Source organism: Vidua chalybeata, chromosome 6, assembly GCF_026979565.1.
Source record: "Vidua chalybeata isolate OUT-0048 chromosome 6, bVidCha1 merged haplotype, whole genome shotgun sequence".
NCBI classification, from domain to species: domain Eukaryota; kingdom Metazoa; phylum Chordata; class Aves; order Passeriformes; family Viduidae; genus Vidua; species Vidua chalybeata.
In genome coordinates this window covers 21124842-21145448 of record NC_071535.1, presented here as the reverse complement: position 1 = coordinate 21145448, position 20607 = coordinate 21124842, and the positions used below count along the sequence as shown (strand labels likewise).

The window sequence follows — 20607 nt, the reverse complement described above, 5'->3', positions numbered from 1 at the left end:
CCAGAAACCAAGGACGTTTTCCAATTGGCATGAAATAATTTTATTTTTCTTCTGCTGATGTTGTCAGTTTGTTCAGTGAACCAAAATGCCTCCTTTTATTTTATTTCCTGGATGTCAAATGTGATCTGTGCTGTGGCAGCATTTCCATGGTCCAGTTCTTGTTCTGCAAACGTGTTTGCCTATAGTATTAATGTTCATCTTAATGGCATAGTCTGACGTGCTATTTCTGTTCTAACAGGGAGCATTCTTCAGCAGATAATCAGATGTGGCTTACAGAAAAGTCACAGAAAAGGTGAATTTCTCCATTGCATTTATTTAAATGCTGAAGGGATATTTCTTTGTGCTGGTGAGAGAGCAGACATTCTTTGCATAATTTTTGATTATGTGGCGTTACCTTATATTTGACTATAAATATAAAAGAGTAAATTTGCTGATCCAGATGGTTGTCCTAGATTGGTATTCTGATAGAAATAGTCTTTTAATTGTTCCTTGCGTGAAACCATGTGTCTGTATTTGACACCTCATTAAAGGCAGCATTGGTATAAAACTAAAAGCTGTTTTGCTTTGTGATGCTAGTGATGTTGAGTGAGAAATTAGAAATTCCTTAATTCCAACTTATCTCAATAGTACTTGGCACATTTTTTTTCCTCCGTACCTGCGTGAAATTGCGACAGTGACATTAAGAGACCCAGTGAATGTGACCCTGTTGCCTGCAGGCTTGTACAAATGGCTTGGTTTATAGGTAAAACTTCAGCTACCAATTTGCTATTAAGCATGCTTTGCACCGAACAAATGTTTAGCAACTTTTAAAACTGGATTTGGGAATGAATGAGAGATGACGCATCTATAAATACATCCCTTCCTGTAAAATTGCTCTACCGTTTACTGAGACTTTGAATTTGTATACCAGTTTATCTGATTTTCTGGACTGATGTGCTTTATAGCTTCCTTTCAGCACCTCTGAAAATCAAGCTGCCATTGAATTTGTGCACATGCATTTGTTAAAACTGAACTGCTGTCAGTTGGAGATACCGTTAATTAGTCTTTGCCATGGAAAAGGGTCAGAACTAGTTTCCATCTCTTCCTTAAAAAAAAAAGTAAATAAAAGAAGAAGTGAGAGGGTAACCCTGAGGCCTCTTCCTAGCAAACGGGAGTTCAGCCCAGAGGTGGGGCTGTTTAACCATCCAGAGATAAACCTAGGCTGCTAACCGGGGATAATTGCTTGTCACTCAAGCAATTCAGGTTTCCAAGAAGCCATCCAGTCCTTTGGATGGAAATGTTACACTTGATAAAAGCTCACAAACCAGTAAGAGGGAGTAGTTTGCAATCAGTTATCTAAAGCATCCAGTAGCAATACAGGCTAAGCAAATAAAAAAAGCAGAACAAACAAATAAACCAAAAGGAAAAAAAAAAAAAACAATGCCAAACTTGACCTGTGGTCCTACAGAGTGTTACCCAGTGCATTGTTTTAGAAGACCTTAGTGACATCAGGCTAATGTAACACTTGCAGATAAAAATATTCATTTCTATGAAAACCTGACTTCTGAAGAACCAGTACTTTAAAGATTTAGAAACAGGAGTCTGCTGAGGTCTAATCCTCATTTTCCAGGCTTGGCTATTGCTTTGAATATTCCATCAAGCCCTTACTTCACTACATCATTAATGTTTTTGGGGGTGTGATGAGCTAAGTGATGGCATTTGTTTCTCCTGACTGATTCTGCAGTGATTCTTAATATGTGATCCTGAAATGCCTTATCCTTTTGTGTTTTAAAACAAAACAAAAAACCCAACGCCTCCCCCCAGCCAAAACCCTTCTTGAGAGGAGTGCTTATTCCCCTTGAAATTGTGGGAACTATAGAGAGCTTAAAACTCATGTGCTGTATCATTGTACCAATCATTTGTATCGTGGCCTGTATTAGCAGTCTGGTGCTGTCCTGGGAATCAAGTTTCCTCAACTGATTGACCCATGGGACTTGAGGGTCTCTTCTACTTGCTCTGGTATCCATCTTGCACTGACTGTAGAATCTGAAGATCCACATTTTAAAAAGAATCTGTAAATGTTCTGCTGCTGTGATAGTATTAAAATTGTGTTTGCTAATGGTATGGACTGTATAAATGCTAGTAGTTTTGCAGCATTTGTTCAGCATAGAATCTGAATGCTTTCTAAACATGCACAGATTCATTTTTGAAGTGCTCCTGTGAATGATAGAAATTAGAGAAATATTGGTTTGATGAGCATTGCAGCACACCAGCTGTTCACTAGCTAGAAAGAGACATTGTGGGGAGAGAGGTGTGTAAAATCTACCCATCCTTGTAACAATTGCTACCTCTTTTTTTAACAGGCAGCTGGAGAGGGAGAAAAAGGTTGTGTTGAAGTTTTGTGGGTTTGGGGTTTTTTTGAGTCTTTGAAAAGGCAACATAAAAATTAACCTTTTCTCAGAAGAAAAGGATGTATTTTCAAACTTGCAATGGAAAACCAAGTATGCTCATCACTAAGCTTTCCATGGGAAATGGAAAGAGTTAGATGTTATAGAGAGATGTTTGTGACCAGCTTATGTCATTAATCAAATTCTACAGTTTTTACAACTTAGCCAGAGGTCAGCATATATGCTATTACTTGATAGTCAAGCAACCTTATTGCTTAAAATGTCTTTGAAAGAGCTTGACCTAATATGTAATCCCATACAACCAGATTTTTTTAAATTTCTTTAAAAATTTTTCCTACTATTTTAAATGTGATGCACAAGGACTGATAAACCTTGATTGTAAACAAGATGGCTGATGAAGATACACAGACATCAGTTGAGCTCAGGGTCTGTAAAGTCACCACTTTCCTTCCTTGTGTTCAGTTTGTATGCTGATGTTGCTGTCAGAGGCCTTTTTAAAGTGATCATTAACTTTTCTCTGTGTTGAGCACCAAAGGAAGATCCCCAAATGCTGGTGGTACCTTTCCAGGAGTAAGTCTACTTTCTGTGGGAAGAGATCTGCTTTGTTTCTCTTTTCTCTTTCTCCTGGTATGTTGCTGCTTTAGGATGACTCCTTACAATTAATTACCTGGTGTACTCCTATCTAATCTTAACAATATTGGGATTACATGTAGATATTATATGAAGCACAGAGGACTTTTATGAAGGCATACATATGAAATGGAGTAACTCAAGAGGTATGGCATCCTCTTGAGAAGAGGGAGGCATCAATTTGGATCCTACACTGTCTGCTATTGGGAGCACTGAGGACAGAGAGATATGGATATATTTAAAATTATGTACTTAACTTTATAATTCCCTCTTCTTCTCTTCTTCTCCCAGGGCATTTTTTTTTTTGCTTTACATGCTTCTTAGCTGACATGAAAGCTGTGACTTTTAAAATCTGAATTTCAAAGGAGTTCTCGATATTTGCCTCAGATGTCATCTTTATCTGTAAATCCTCAACTATCCTTCAGTCTGCACATCTGATCCCTCAGCTTTCCAGAAGCCTGTGATCCTTCCTTGATAGCTCCTTAAGTTAAATAAGGAGGCTCTTGCCTGTAGGTCTACACACCACTTGTCTTTCTCATCTGGGTTTCTCAGTTTAGGTAGAAAGCAAGCAGTCTTTGAGATCAGGAGACTGGAGATTGGTGGTGTCTGTAAAGCACCTGAGGAAGATTTTCATCAGTGGATACTAATCTTGTTGCTATCACTGAGGTGGGTTTCTGCTAGCAGGGTCCCAGTTATTTTGGGAGTATGCATTGTGATTACTGCTGAAAGGTTTTTGGAAATAGAAGGGTTAAGTGTCATTAAACAAATTATTTGCAGCTAGACAAGAGGGTCCAAGCTTTTGCTGGCAACACAGCTCTGTCCACATTTTGCCTCCTAAAACTTTGAGGTTGCATCAGTCTTGTAGTGTCCTGTATAAATAAGGAATTCTGCAAATACTAGGAAGAAAATTAAAAGCTTAGAGGATATTAACCAAAAGGAAGTACTTGCAGCTCAAGAAGAGAAAGGATAAGGGGGCATTTGGAGACAGTCTTCTACGGCTCTACTCCTTGTATAGGTAGATTCAGTTCAGTAGAATTTCCCTATGAAGTGTTTTTATTGGATTGTACTTGTTTTCTGCTATGTGACCTGGAAATGTGGTTTATCTAAATAGGTTAAAAATATACCAATGCTGTAGTTATTAAATATCAGGGAAAATTTCAGTCACAATAATATCATCTGTGTTGCAAATGGTCACTATCTTGTGCTAACCATTCCTATTTAAGAAATGGGAGAATAGTCAATGGCTCTTCAAAAAGTAACAGCAGCTGAGGTGTCTATTCTGTCACTCTTTGAGGCAGGTAAGCTTTTAAATGCCTTTAGCATTAAACACTCCAGTCTGCACTACTGATCCCTCAGCTTTCCAGAAGCATTTGATCCTTCCTCAATAGCTCCTTAAGTGAAATAAAAAGACTTCCATGTTAGGTCCAAGTACCACTTACCATCCATCTCATTTCAAGCAGGGAGGACCAATGTGCATTACCAGTTATGCACACATAACTTGCCTGTAATATCTGAAGACAAAGGATCTCCACTTGCAAATTTTGTTTGCTGTTTGTACTTATTAATAGTATGATTTCTATGCATTTTGATGTTCCCCCTAGCAAGACACCTGGGGTTCCCAGTAGACTTATTCATACTGGTTAATATGCAAGTTAAGAAACTCCAAAGATCATAAAAAAGAGTGACACCCTTCAGAATGGAGGTAGTAAAAAGAGAGCCAAACCTAAAGGGCATATGCAGTGTTTTGTAGCCCCTGCAGAAGACTGGAATCCTGCTGGCTCTGTAATCATTTAGACATAATTTCTGTGATGCTGTTATGCTCTTAGAGGGAGGCTGAAGCTAGTTCATGTCATATTCCTAGGAACAATGAAGGTGTAAGTCTGTGTGCCTTTGTAACACCTCGGGCACCCAGGTGCCACAGGGAAAGGTACTTTAATTGAGAGAAAAGTTTAGGTTCTTTGAATATGTGATTATGTTGTTCTTTGCCCTTCATATCTGGATAAAGAAGTGTTGGTACCAGGACTGTCTTCTCTTCTATTGCTATGCTGTTGGTGAGGACTGTGCAGTGTGTTCTAAAGGTCATTAAAAAAAGAGCAAAAAAACCCTTAATGCAATATTTGGGACTGGAGCTTCAAGGAGCTTTTTGTTTCTCTGACTCAGCTTTGTTTCTCTGTTCAACTGCCAAATGTGCCTTTGGGAAGAGGAGACCCTTTCCTTGGTGTTATTTTCTGTGCTTTGAAAGAGGGGGACAAAGACGCTCTCCTGTTGTTAGGAAATGGTCTCAGATCCTTTTCTGAAAGACACATGTGCAATTACCATAAGGTGCTGTATTGCCATGTACTGTATGGTTTATTCATCTTTCTGATCGCCTTGCTTTGCAGATTTAGAAGAGAAGTTTCTACTATAATACTTTTAAAAGGCACAAAACCTCCTCTCTACATTAAGAATCATATCAATGCAGAATTCAAAGAATCCTTTCAAATTAAGTAATAGAGGCATTTAGAGCATGGGAACTCTCACTTAATGGCAGCTTTTCCAGCTTACTCCTTCCTGGTACTTAGTAACATAGCAAAAGCAAAGACCTTCGTGAAGGTGTGTGAGGGAGAGGGGTCAATTCTTGGTTTAAAGACGCATACATTTGATTAATAATTTTTTCCCATCTAAGTGGTTTGAATCTCATCCAGGCAGTTAGCAGTCAAATTATTTCATTGCTGCTGTATGTGTGTCTGTTTAATAAATATGGTCCACTCCAGTTGTCTCAGCCTCATCGCCAGTATCTTCTTCTCACTATCATCATGATTAATCCACTTGCTTTGTAGTGTTTATGGAGAGATTTGAAACTAAACAGGAAGAGAAACTTTAGTGGTCTTACTGTTGGTAACATAATCTGTCTATGCTTCAAGTAAGGTACATCAATAGGATTAGTGTGAAGCTGTTTGGATTTGGTATCTCTATTATTGTATCTACACAGGAATAAAGAGAAGAATTAAATCTCTAGCTTTTTCACTCCTTCATCTTGCTTTGATTTTACTGCATCACTGGAAAGCTAATAAAATGTAAAGCTTCCTTTAAATAAAATGTCTTCTCCTCTTTGTTACTGTTGTGGTGTGCTAAAGTCTATGCATAATTGTTGCTATAATGGTTACTTTAAAACTCTCTCTTATGGTAAAACTTCATGAGTTTCTCCATATTTGTAATTTCTGCATATACTAATTTCTTGGATGACAAATTATACCCATTAAACAAATATACCTGAAATCAATGGGTAGTTGCTATTATGGAGACAAAACAGGGTTGAAGTTCTAGAGTTGTTTTATTAATTGCTGGGGTAGAATCATCTTCAAAGCAAAATATATCAGTGGGTGAAACTCTGAAAAGCAGCATTGAGTACTGTAACTCCTTCGTACTCACATAACACTGTCTAAGCAGCAGCTTCAGTGAATGTGGTTTCCCTCTAGTGGTGCTCCCTGCCGTAGATGCTGCTCCTGTGATTGCCTGGCTGCTCCACTTACACCAGGAGTAGTCTTGATCTTTGCTCTGTGACAATCCAGTGTGTACAAATAATTCCTTAGGCAAGCTGTAGATGAGTCACAATACAGCAGCTTCTACATTCCTCAGTATACCAACGCTGAAGCTTTTGTTGCCCTGATCTGTTAGGAACAGCAGTTTAAGGCATTAGGCAAATGTGAAGTGGTTCATATGACAGCCTTATCTGAAAACAAACATAGAGTCAGTGTGACTGAAATCACTTTGAAGTTAATTTAATTAAACTCTTGTAAATCTTAATTTTAAAAGCATGAATACTTGAGGTTATTTTACATACTTCTGTGTCCTTTTTTGACCTCCTCCCTGATTATGACTATAAAATAAAATGCCTTTCCTTAAAAGTGGAAAAAGCTCTCTCAATAAAAATGGGAAACCATCTAGTACCATTAAAAATTAAGATTATCTTGAATAGATAATAATGCTTAATTTTATTTTTAAATAGTGGATTTTTTTTCATTTAGCTTGAAGTTGAAATATTTTGGATGTTTTCTAAATCAGAATAAAATTATTTTTGGGTGAAATGAAATATCCTTTCATTAAAATTCCTATTTAAACCCTTTTGAGGAGATCAAATTTCTATTAACACGAACATTTTTCTGTTAAAAATTATTTTGCTCTTGATACACAATGTAGTGTCTAAGGCATTAAAATTCAGCAGCAGTGAAATTGGAGTAAACAAGGAGCATAACCAACTATCTTTGATGGAAAAACCTCCATATAACTGCAGTTTGTGCCATGTGTGACCTGTATGATATATGCAATCAAATTATCTCCCTGTTCTTAATCACAAGTTATATTCATGTCACCTGAAAGACATGCAACTTAGTTTCTGCACTAAGTTTTGTTTCAGAGCTTTATGAAAAGCTGCAACTGTGTTGAATGATGCCTGAATCTGTGCTCAACCTTATTACAACCTGATTGGCCAGGGTGTCTGAAGTGAAAATAACAGTTATTCAGTATGGTGATATATGTATTTATAGCAAAAGCAAGGAACTATGTTTTGTTTTGTTGGGTTTGGTTTTGGTTTTTTTTTTTTTTTTTTTTTTTTTTTTAATAAGGGTTTAAAAAATTAAAATAGTTTGTATACAAAAAAATTACACCTAGCTTATTTTTTGTCATGTTTATATGGAGATCAGGGTATGTTTTAGAGATCTAGTAGGGTGGTCTTGCTACTTTTGAGTTAGTTGCTGGGCTTAATTCCCTGCACTTTATTAGTCTGGGTGTTTCAGGGAATTCTTACTTGCACTTGTGAGGCTAATTGACTCTGTGGATGTTTAAAGGACTTTGTGTATGTGCTTTTTACTGCTGAATGGATGTGAATAATTAAACTTTGCTTCTGGGTAGGCTGATGTAAATCATCTCAACTTTATTGACTTTTCACAGTAAAGCCACTGTGTAAAGCTGTAAACATAAAAGTTTTTAGCATGCCTCACAGAAAGGTTGTTTCTTAAGTGCATGCTATGTTTTGTTTAAACTTGTGGGGTAGTACATGGACATGATCCCGTTCCTTGAGGAAATGGACAGACTGCTGCAGGTAAGGCTCCCAGTGAAGATACTGAGTACCTGTAGGGGAATTCAACTGCTTATTCCTTGTTGGCAGCCAACATTTTCTTGAAAAGAGGAATTCTAAAGCCTGTATATGAGCAAAACAAGTGTGTGTGTATGAGAATATAGATTGATTTGACTGGGGTATCTAGATAAATATCTGCAATGTCTGGGGTTGCCACTTGTTTCTTAGCAATTAACAATGCTCCTGGTGTTGAACAGCAAGTTCTGGGCAAAGAAAAGACTGTCCTAAAACACTTTGTCCATACTAGTGCTGCCTGAAAGAAACAACAAAATTTACACAAGTGGTTTGTGTTTAACCAAGATTGAAAGTTGCTGATTTTCAGAAAAGCTGCCAGCTCTGCTTTTGAGCCATTCTTGTGTTTTGATATTTGACCTGTGCTTTGTAGGAACTTATTGCATATCAGGAAGCCACAAAGGTGTGTGAAAAATTGCCAGCATCTTTGTCCTTGCACCCATTTCTTCCTTTTTTGAGATCTTGTGGTTCATTGTCATGTTTCACAAATCTCTGTGTACACATTTTATACAGCAAACCACAACTTCTCTGGTCATTATATAAAGGTGTAAGTAAAAACAACCCATGCCCTTCCTCCATCACAAATGAAAAAAAAGGTGGAGTGAGGGGGCAAAGAAACTTCCCCTTCCCAGCCCCTCTTTTCCTTGGAATGCTAATGGCATTGTGATAGGATGTTGCCCTGTATAAAAGACACACAAAAATTCATCTTTCCACTGAAAAAATCTGAGGTGGTAGCTAAGGATTTTAGTGAAAAAGAAAAAGCAGGGAAAACCTTATCATTATTGAGGGTCTTTGAAAATCATTAGTATCACTGTAGAATTATTTATCATTGTAATTGTACTGAGGGAAGCACCTTGTCCATTCTCATCAATATGGCAACGTCCCTTCTGTTCAGCTCTCGTGCATCTGTAGACTTCAGTGTTTCACTTCTGTAGTGTTGGATAGGACATGCAATGATAAAGATAGCCTGGTTTCCTCCAAGTCATTTTAATCTTATAAATGGATCAGATGCTGACAGCCTGCACCAAAGTAAAAGCACACTTTTTGATCCACCTGTGAGAAACTGCAGAGGGGATTAACCCTCTTTCTCCTTTATCTCATAGAGGAAATTTTCATGTGCTGTTAGCCATTGAGGGTGAATAAGAAGTGCATTTTCAGAGGTATTGCCAGAACTGCATGCCTCTGACCAATTGTTTGTTCTGAACAAGCGAGTTCTTGGGGAGCACATGGAAAGCAACTTGGCATTTTTAGAAGGCATGATCTGCTTATTGATTCTTTATACTTTGGCATATGTATTCTTGGCACTTTTATATAGTTTATTTGAGCCAAGCTATTAATTAGCAGCAGTGCACCTTTGATAGATATATAATGTTTGGGACACTCTGGGCAGATTGGATGGAGTTCTTCCATGTTTGAAAGCATATACTAACTTTTTTTATGAACAATGTGCATAAAAGTTTGAGTAGGTGTTGGAGAATTCATGGGAGAATGAGGAGTCACTGTAGCTGAATCAAATAGTATTTGTTCAAGAAGCCTGAACTGCAGCTGAACTCATGTCCAGAATTTGGGGATGGCTGAGAGACAGATATTTTTGCTTCTGATTAAGTAGTATTTGCCACTGCAAAGCATAGAAGGAATATTCACTAGCCTGCCTCATTTGAGTTGGAAAAAGGAAACGTGCTGATCAATTCCATACAATACACAGTTCCTCAGACAGAATTAGGAAAGGGGATGGAATGACCAAGACGATCAGAGATGCCAACAGGAGTGAGGCTCTGTCAGCTTAATAGTTAAGTTATTGCAACAGTAAAAACTTTCTTGTTCTGTTTACTGTTATGTTGTCCTTTACTCTTTTCATACATAAAAAGAAATAAGTTGTCAAAATTACCTAATGCCCAGTGGCCCAAAGTATTATAAATAGAAAGTGTTTCCAGGTGTGCCGTTCATTGCTACAAGAGTTCCTTGTTTGCCTTTTCTTGTCTTTTATCATAAAAGAATGTTATACAAAGGGAAGATACAAATCTCTAGATTTCTTTCTCTGTCCATTTGATCTTCTGTTTTGCTTCCTCATATGTCTGTTGTCCTTTTTGAAGAATGATGTAGGTGCAGATAGCTTGAAAGGAGGAAAAACCATAAAACTGCAAAACATAAGACCACAGAAATGCCTGGCAGGAGATTGTTCTTAGGGACAATGCATGTCCCTAAGAACATGTTATGATGCAGGAACACATGGCCTATTTCCTTTCTATTTTTCCCAGCATAAGCAACTGTTGGATTAGGAATCTTCAAGTCCTTGTTTAAAAATTGATCACACGTAAATGTCTGTATAGTAATGGCACGTGTAGTAATCATGCTTAATGAAATTAATTTTGATATCCAGATGTTAAAGTCCCTCCATACACAGTTCTTGGAACTACTTAGAATTCAATGGGAGCTTATACAAAGAGCAGCAATTTATTTGCACACTCAGCTGAAAAATGGTGATACAATTTTGCTGTTTTTTCAGGTCAGCCCACTGCTGCATAAATGTCTTGAAAACATCTGAAAATGAACCAGTTTAAATAGAGTAAAATAATGTTTGTTTTATACTTTATTTTAACATCATATATGTTTGGTTTGAAAAACTTATCTGAATGCTCTTAAGCATGCTCATGTATTGAATTTTTGTATATAGTGTTATTTGGGTAACCCTACTAAAAGAAGCCAATGCCCATTTTTGCAAAAGGGAGGGTGGTAAGTGAACAAAAGTATTAAAACTTATTTTTTGGTTTCTACTGATCAAATATAAAACTGGCTGATCAAGACATGGACTTAAGTAATAAAGTAATTCATATCTGCAGTGCCTAATTTTCAAATTTTTAGCACAATCTATTAACCAATTACTTCTAAGTAGACAACCTTATTCTTTTGGAAAACGTAGGAATGCTGGAACTTTCTATTCATTTATTTGTGAATTGGTTAAGCTACATTTTCCTAAGAATATATTCATATAACTTCTGTTGGTGTCACAGTTTTGTTTTGAAAGTGCTACAGTGGGCATCAAGACAAGCCAAACCCCAGACTGTTTTAGCTGATCCCTGTTTTGTCAGGCTAGGGTTGAAAAATGGGATCTAGAAGGACAGCAACTGAGTTACTCAACCATGCTGGACACAGAGCTGTTGCATAGAAAGCATTGCATTGTCAGCTGAGCAGAATTCAGCACACCTGGCTATTTCTCTTGGCTGAGCCCTCCAGAGCTCTAATGGGTATGTGGAAAAGATTGGTTTTTTTAGAAAGCATTTGCTACCCCTCCCCCCTTTCCCCTGCTTTCAGACAGCATTAAATAAACACACAGTTCCAGGTGACCTCCTTCATCTTCCTACCTGGGAAGTGGCTGTGTAGAAGTATAGTGACTGGTGTTGTGTATTTTGATGTAGACAATAATTTCGTTGTTTATCTAGACAGAGATATAATTTTGTGAATTCTCTTTTAGGATAAAATGTACTTACTGAGGTAAATCTAGCATAACTTTCTTGGATTCTTAGAGATTTGCTTGTCTGGAGCCTAAAATCTTAAACTTTCTGGCCATGATCTAACTGCCTTGTTCAGCTGATTATATGTGTGGTGTGTAACTTTGACACATGGATGAGGGACACCAGAAGTTATGGGTTTCTCCTGCTAAGGAGTTATTCTCTGTAACTTCAATATACGATTCCCCATCCTTTTAATCCAAGAATGACTCTTACCTTTCAGATCACTAGAAAAACATTTTTCTCATCTTAGTTTATGGTAAAATTGTCCGGCAATGGTCTTTATTTGAAAAAGGTATTAATCTCCTTTTTTTTTATTAGCATGAACTGCATGATTTTTTTTTTTAAAAAGAGTAGCAGAATATTTATTTTGCTTTGTTCTCCTTCTGAAGAATTCCTCTATGACATATAGAATCCTAGCTGAATGAGACACCGTCTTCTTTGCCCATGTTCGTTCTTGGGTGAGAAGCAATTACAGTAATGCTGCTCATTAGGCACTGTGCATCCTGTGGGCTGTGGACTATCTGACATTAGTTTTACCAGTGCAGTACGATGAGCTGTAGCAGTGCCTCACTGTCCCTATCCCACCTCTGTTCATATGTTCAATATCTCTCATTGTTTTTTTTTTTTTTTTCTTGGGTTTCCCTTTTGCCAGTTTGGGCAGTGGGTCCAGGCTGGTGTGCAACAACTTTGGCTGTGCTCATTCTACATTTTCTGGTATATCTGGATCAACCCCCCCCACTTTAGTACTGTACTGAAATGAGGATAGATGCTTTTAATTTAGCACACACCATTATTCAATTTCACTTACCATTTGACATGAGTGAGGTGTTCCGGTCCTGTAATCTGAACAATTAATTTTTTTAAGTAATTGCCTGTCAACTGTGATGGGTGAGCAAAACTAGACAAATATGGGTAGCACTAATGCTGTTTTCCCAGGAGCATTGTTTGCAAGGACAACTGTGGTATAACTTTTTGGAGAACCTTTTGGAGAAGACATGTCTTTCTCTTTTGACTGATATCCAAGGGGTGAAGTAAGCACCTCAAATCTAGGCTGCTTTGCCAAAGAACCTTAAAGCAATCAGTGAGGTTGGTGAATGGTTTTCTTTGAGATTATATATTTTTTTAAAATTATTTATAAAGGTGGGGTATGAAGTTCTGTGAGGGTTTTTTTTTTATTGTTTTTTGGGGGGGGTTTGTGGGGTTTTTGTTTTTGGGTTTTTTTGAGACTGAAACCAACCTGGTGTTTGATACTGAAGTGTTGAAAGACCAGTGTGTTTAACTTTGAAAAGAATCCCAAGTACCTTGGGGATGTTGTAAATCCAGATTCTTAGGAGAGCAAAATGCTACTGTAATGGATCCACTTTAGAGACATTTCAGTCATCAACTTGTTTTCCTATTACTGTAGTGTGCTGTGCAGTGTGATGTTTGGAAATTAATACCATAGCACAAGAGAGATTTCTACCCATTTTAAATGCATGTGACTTTAGGGCTCTGTGGAGGAAGGTACCTGACTGAGTAGAAGGGTTTGTGATTCCCTAAGCTGGGAATTGTAGATGTGAGGGTTGATTAGAGGTTGTTTTATACCTGTACGCTCTACTGGTCTGTATCACACCAAGTTGATTTTCATTACTTTTCCCACTGAGAAAGTACTAAAGCAATTGTGGGTCTGGCTTTAACTGCTGCACCTATCACCCTTCCCAGGCAAGGGACCTGAAACTCTTTATGCTGGGCAGAAACTCAATGACAATGAGTGGCACACTGTCCGCGTGGTGCGGCGAGGAAAGAGCCTCAAGCTGATCGTGGATGATGATGTTGCTGAGGGTAAGTGTGATGTATCAGTGTTTTTTGATCACTGTGTCTCGGTTTCTAGTCTTTGCCATTATGCTCCTCCTCCCTGTTCTTCTGTGTATCTCTCCTCCCACCCCTCCCTGTTACCAATCATGTTTTATTTTATGTTACTATGTTGAAAATGAATGTTCAGGTCTGAGAGACTTCTTAGCCAGCACCAGAAACTTCTGTGACAACTGTAACGACCTGAGATACAGGTTTAGGAGACAGATAAGCATGTACTTATCTCAGACTGTAGAGGGGTTCAGCAGAACTTTCTCTTGGTCCAGGCTCTTTCTGAGGTAGACTGAATACACTCCATTCCTGAGTTGCACGTGTGATGGTTTCCAATGCTGTGGAAGCAAGGCCAAGGCTCTCTGGACCGTTCCTCTGCACAAACTTTTCCTTGATGATAAACCTGCAGGAAGTACATGTGTTACAAAGCACAGATTTATGTCTCTGCTGCTATTTTTTTTTAATTTTATTTTTTGTAGTTTAATAATAACCTAGGACATTCTTTTTTTTTTTTTTTTTTTTTTTATTTCCCAAGTTCTTGTGTGTGTGGTTCAGAGCCCTCCAGAAGAAAAAGCAAGCAGAGCAGTTTGTTCTCAGCTGTGTCAGTCCTTTTTTATTTTTTCCTGGATTTTTAAAAATAATTTTCTGCATTTCCAGACAGCTTTTTGAGCTTCTGCTTCTTTTTTGCAGAGAAATGTAGTTGAAAGGAGGAAAGAAAAGATCAGTCAGGAAAGTTGGGGTGTCCTAGGTTAAGATTTGCATTGAAATGATCAAAGTACTCCAGATTGATCCTTTTTTGATTGCAGAATTTTAGAGATGATACTTTCTAGGTCCAATTCCCCATGACTACAAGAGCCAGAAACGTATCTTTATTTTCTTTTGAAGGTCTAAAATTCTCATATTTGTATATAACTTTAGGAATTGGGTTTTTGAGAAAAACATCAGCAATCTGGAGGCTGATAATAATAAAAAAAAAAACCCAACCCGGGAACCCTGGATGCAAAACTGATGCAGGTATAATTGTTACTTGACACCCATGCTGGTTTCCAAAATAGCTGAAATCCTCTTTTCTGAGCAGCTTCTACTCAGAATGCAACTAGGAGTAATGGCTGCTACACATAGTGCCAGAACACTATATCCTATATCTGAAAAAAAAAAAAAAAAGGTTTTTTCCTTCTGTATGAATGTGAATTATTTTAAATATTGTGGTAATTTAGATTATTTGGAAAGCCAGGAGTCAGAAATGTAAAATATACCCAAAGAAGTCAGCTTACAGGAAAATGGTTAGAAATACATTTTCTCTCTGAAGTAAATCTGTGCTGTCCTATATAGGCTGTGATTTTGCAAGAGAGAACAAGAAACAAGTCACCTTGGTGGTGGCTTGGTCAAAATTAGCTAATAGGAAAAACGAATTTTATTTAAGAGGGAACTTAAAAGAACCACTTAATTCTGATTACTTCTAAATTTGAGAAGAGTTCTTCTGGATATGCTTTTTTTAGGAAGCACCACGAGGTGGCACTCTCTGCATTACCGAATCGATCCCCCAAAGCCATCTGTTTTTGAAGTCTTTTTCACGAAGCTGAGTTTATAAATAATAATGATACAATCCTGTACTAAAATAGGATACGCATATGTACATGTATATGACTTACATAATTAAAGATGCATTACAGCTAAAAATATCTGATAAGAGAATGCCATCATGGCAAAGTCAGAAGTCAGAAAAGCCAGAGTTAAGATTTTTTGGGCAATCTGCATCCCACTTCCTTGGGCAGATGATAACAGTCTTCAGTGGTGTGGTCACATAGATTTTTCCACAGGATTCTTGCTGTCTTAGACATAGATCAGAAGTCTAAATTGGGCCCCCAGTAAAAATAAACAGCCTATTTGATTTCTGTCTTCTTATTGCTTGTTTAGAACAATGCACACCAGCTGAATTTTGCTCTAAATTTAGACTTTTTAAAAAATTTTTGTTGTTTTTTTTTAATATTGTGTGTGTGTGTTGTAGGCTACTCATCATTATGTTTATACAGAACTAAGCAGCTTTAACTGGATCTATCCCCGTGTCTATGTTATATGAAATGTTATGGGCATCTTTTTCCTATTTTACAGGTTTGGGAACAAGGCACCAGATTACAGTACCAGTTTGCCATGTTCTTTTAGTAATTTGCATCAGAAATATTCAGCATGTCTGTAAATTACATCCTTTAAATTAGTTCAACCCTGCCACTTGGGGAATTAGATGTAGACAATTAATGACCACCTATGAAAAATTTGTAATGGAGTGTCTGACTTGGTTTCCTGTAGAACATCTAAGGCAAAGACAGAATCCAACTCTGGACAGCATTTTACTGTTTAATCACAAAACCTTTGTCCCACATTCCTCCTGATCTCAGAACAGATGTCAGAACATCAGTGGTAAATGAGACACAAATACAGCAGATATATTCCTCTCTATGACATCTTCCTAGCACCCAAATACCACAGTGGCTGCTGGATTTTTTTCTGTCTGCTACCACTTGAACTAGAGAGCTTCTGATTGCTGTAGTAGGTACAGTACTCTATAGAACACAGTGGGGAACTAGAGGTGAACTCTGCAGGTGGGGCTGATAGCTAATGAGATCACAAAATACTGGATTGCACTCCATGATTTCCTAGGAAATTACATCTCTGTCCTGATTCTGATCTTGTATTGCCATGTCCTTTGCAGCTTTTCACTGAACTACTCCTGACTTTCTACAGTACTGCCTCTAGCACTAATTTTTTTTTTTTTTTTTTTTTTTTTTAATTATTATTAGGCTAGCTCCAGTTTTCTCATTTTTCACCTTTTCTAAGATTCTGGGCTCACCTCCTTCAAACTCCCTCACTCCATTTTTAATGCCCCCTATATTTGGGCTCCCTATCCCAGCATACTCTAGATTCCCCAGTCTTGGGTTTTTTCTCCTACTTAGGCCACAATTGCCTTGTATTTTTTTAAGTGTAGAAGAAAAAAGGAGGAGTTTTCTTACCTTTAAGATATCTCTTAATTTTATTGTTCTAATTTTTTCAAAGAACCAGGATTTTTTTTTTAAGTGACTTTTCTAATTTTAAGAAAATACACTTCTGATTTGGAAAAAATCATAAATTTTATCATACTGAAACTGAAACTCTGAGCCTCTAAGGATCACAGTAGTGGAAGTGAGAAAGCTGTCTAAATAAATTTCCCTGTGTCCTATTTCAATTTCTGGAAACTTCAATTTTTCTAACTAAAATAATATTATTTCTGGTAAATAACTGTTTCAGGATTTAAAAACACTTGCATTGGTGCTGACACTTGAATTTTTAAATAGTCAGAAATTTGTGACTGCCTTCAGCTGCTTCTAAATTTGATCAGCTGTGTCTGCTTGGACTGAAGTTTTCCATGGTCTTTGTATAATTGCATTGATATTTAGATCCACTGGTAAAATTTGGAATAAGTGAAAAAGGTGAATTGATTTTTATAATATTTTTTCTTCCTATTTGAAGTAGATAGCTGAAAGAAAATTTTCTATTAACAACTGTGCTTGTTTGCTGTCTTTGAATAAAACTTGTTCACATTTGGACAAAGTATAAACTGAAAAACTGCAGTTTGTACATGACCATGAGAGGTGGGTTAGAAATATTTCAGAGTTTCCAGAGTCTCTAAGCAAGAAAATGGCCATCAGTTCATATAATCTGGCTCTCTATACAAGTTAGGATGTATCATCCACATGTCTTTATAAGTGTGTTCAGGTTTTGTTCTATCTCCAACAGAAAAAAAAAAAAATCACAACTCATAGGAAAAGCCTTGCAAGGACTACTGATTTTTGGTTGGTTGTTTTGTTTTTTTTTTTTTGTCTTTTAATGCCTGGAAACTCTTATGGTGAGAAATTATTGGAGACTTCAGGAGACAGCACAGAATATGAGAAAGCTTATACATCCCAGTTGATACAGCCTAGAGGAATTGGAGGAGTTTGTTCTGGGTTCAGCTGTGCTAATTTGTATGATTCCTAGGTATAATTTCAATGACTGACAAATATGTCTTGCAGTGACTGGTTGAGAGCTGTGTAGATATGCTTGCTGACCAGCAGATGCAGTCTCGTCAGATACTGTTGCTAAATTTTCTCTGTCTATAGCACACCGGAAATATTTATTCCGGTCTTTATCCAGTTGTCAAATTTCACAGAAATAGTGTGAATTTAAATATCTTTATACCCTCTGGATTTTAAACCTGGTAAATTTGACCAGCATGTTAAAATCTTATGAGAGGGACCAACAGGTAGTGTGGCTGTTTTCTTTGGAAAACCTACTAAAAGAGAGGACTGTGCAGTGATTATAATCATGGACAAAACACACTTGACTTGGAGAAAATGAATTTAATTTACTGCCAATTAAAAATAGAGTTGAATGGTGAGAAACAAAGACACGAAAGTAGAACAGTGTCTGCCACCCTCTTTTATTGGATTTGCTCCTCCCTGCCTCTCTCACCTGCCCCCACTAGGCAGAGAAGGGGGTTGGAGAATGGTGCCTGTGCTCAGCCTGTAACAGCTCCCTCCTCCTCACACTTCTGTCCTGCTGCAGTGGGGGTCCTAGCCATGGAATGCAGTCCTTCTTGAAGTGCTCCAGCATGTGTGGTCTCCATAGGCTTTCAGGAAAACCTGCTCCAGTGTAGGCTCTCCAGGGGCTGCAGTTCCTTCAGGAAATATCCACCTGCTCTAGCACAAATGTGCTCCATGAGTTGCAGTGTAGTTGTCTGCACCAGTATGATCTTTGTGGATGATGGAGAACTTCCACTCTGGAACATGGAATGCCCCCTCTTCCCTCTGGTGTTCATAGGGGTTTGAGTTGGGTTTTTTTTTTCCTTTGTTTCTTGTGGTTAGCATTATGTCCTTTCTTGCACGTTTTCTCCCAGGTACCACCATTTTGTCCAAGGGGCTCAGCTGTGCCCTGTGCTGGTTGGGTTGGAGCCATTTGGAAGAGGCCATATCAGGAATGGGGTAGCCCTGGCCTCTCCTCACTAAGGCTGCCCTGCAGCCACCCCACAGCCAACACCATGCTTCATAAACCCAATGAGAACTGCAGAAAATTTAAGGAGAGGGAAAAATAATGGCCTATGTATAGCAGAATTTGAATAGTGGTTGTAAAGTGAATGTTTACTAAATGGACCAAGGCCTATGTAGAAAAAAAATTGCATACGTGACCAAATAGTGAAAACTACCTTAATGGAAAACTATGGAGGGCTAAAATAAGATTGGCTGAAAGGATTTTCATTCTGAATTCTGATGTTGTCCAACTTGTCTTTATAGCATACTGCTGTATTTCATCTGTCTGTATGGGTTCTCTGTCTGCACTGGTGCCTAGATCACTTAGTGAAACATTTAAATATGCTGTAGGAGGAGTCTGACAGTAGTATTTGGTATACCGAATAGCTTGGATATTTTGAGAGGTTAAAATCTTGTCATGATGTGGTAAATAGCCCAAGTGGTAGGTTGATGATTTAAAAATATGGAGGGCTTTTTACCTGTTGCATTTTTGTGTGTTTCCCTCCTGCCATGCTCTTAAAGGAGAGGAATAACATCAGGCATCAGGAGAGAACAAAGGAATAAATATCAGTGATTTTATGACTGTTCTCACTTCTTTCACTGCTCTATTTATATTAATCTATGTTTATCAAGTGTTTTCAGGAGATGCACTTGGAAAAGTTGTTTCAGAAGTGTTCGAGTTGTTTGGCAGATGGTCTGCTGCATCAAATAGATCACCCACCGTTGGCTTTAAGGGAGATGCCTGGTCTTCTTCACAGACAAAGTCTGTGAAGCACAGAGAAAAGTACAGAGCTTGCTGCCCATGGCCCTTTAGGGGTCTGTCTTTTCTGCCAGGTTTTGGCAACTGCTAGACTCACACATCTCCATCAAGCCTCTCCACCAAGATTCTATGCATCCTTTCTTATGCAAGCTACTGAACAGTGATCGGATAGGATTTAGTTCTGCTATTAGTCTGGAAACTGGAGTGTGAAGGGCTCCATATAACCTGTTGCTGATCCCCAATATTCCTCCTTGTTTCTGTCCTTCAGGCACAATGGTTGGTGATCATACCCGCCTGGAGTTCCACAACATTGAGACAGGGATCATGACAGAGAAACGGTACATCTCTGTCATCCCCTCCAGCTTCATCGGCCATCTCCAGAGCCTCATGTTCAACGGGATGCTCTACATTGACCTGTGCAAGAACGGTGACATTGACTACTGTGAGCTGAAGGCACGCTTTGGTCTCCGCAACATTATAGCTGACCCTGTGACATTCAAGACTAAGAGCAGCTACTTGAGCTTGGCCACCCTGCAGGCTTACACATCCATGCACCTCTTCTTTCAGTTCAAGACAACCTCAGCTGATGGTTTCATCCTCTTTAACAGTGGTGATGGCAATGACTTTATCGCAGTTGAACTAGTCAAGGGGTAAGTGGCTTTCTGTTGTTTTCTACCAGGTTATTTATAGATAAATTACTTATAGGTGAGCTTAAAATGCTTACATGAAGAGAAGTTCACCTGACACTCATGTTTTCTCTGTTTGCTGAGCTCTAAGACAATGTGTTTAAACAAAAACACTGAAGCTTAAGACTCCTGATTTTATGACTGACTTCCTCCTGTGGTTGTGGGAGGGACATTTTTACAGTGTGCAACATTAGTATTTTAAGTCATTGGGACATAGACTAATGTTTTGTCCTGCCAACCTTGCAGATTAGCACAGAGGAGGAGATGTGCTGAGGGCTTTGTATGTCTCTTCTTCCCCACTCCCTCCCCCTTTTTTTCCCATTGTAATACTTGTTTTTCTGCCATCTCCAGTGAAGGAAAAAGAAAAAGCATATGGGCTGCTGAATTTGTACTTCTGCTGGTGACGCTTGATGAAAAGTGAACTCATCTAGCTTTTGAACTGTTGTATTCTTTTCAGAAGACCTATAGCTTATAAAAAAATCCTTTGTTAGCTGAAAAAAATTTGATCTCTGATGATTTTGTCATGGTAGACATGTTTTCCACAGTTTACTAGTCCTTTTTATTTCAGTTCAATCTGTTTTCATTTTTGGCTTTGCACACACTTCTGTAAGTGGGACATTGAG

The 20607-nt window shown here is 38.1% G+C and overlaps 1 protein-coding gene across 1 annotated transcript in view; it reads left to right on the top strand.

Moving 5' to 3' along the window:
* The window catches only part of NRXN3 (neurexin 3), a 751638-nt gene that overhangs the window by 195142 nt on the left and 535889 nt on the right, over nt 1-20607 (top strand). The window contains exons 8-9 of the mRNA XM_053944975.1: nt 13359-13478; nt 19567-19948. Coding sequence (XP_053800950.1) covers nt 13359-13478; nt 19567-19948 — 502 coding nt within the window. The remainder of the gene's footprint in view (nt 1-13358; nt 13479-19566; nt 19949-20607) is intronic.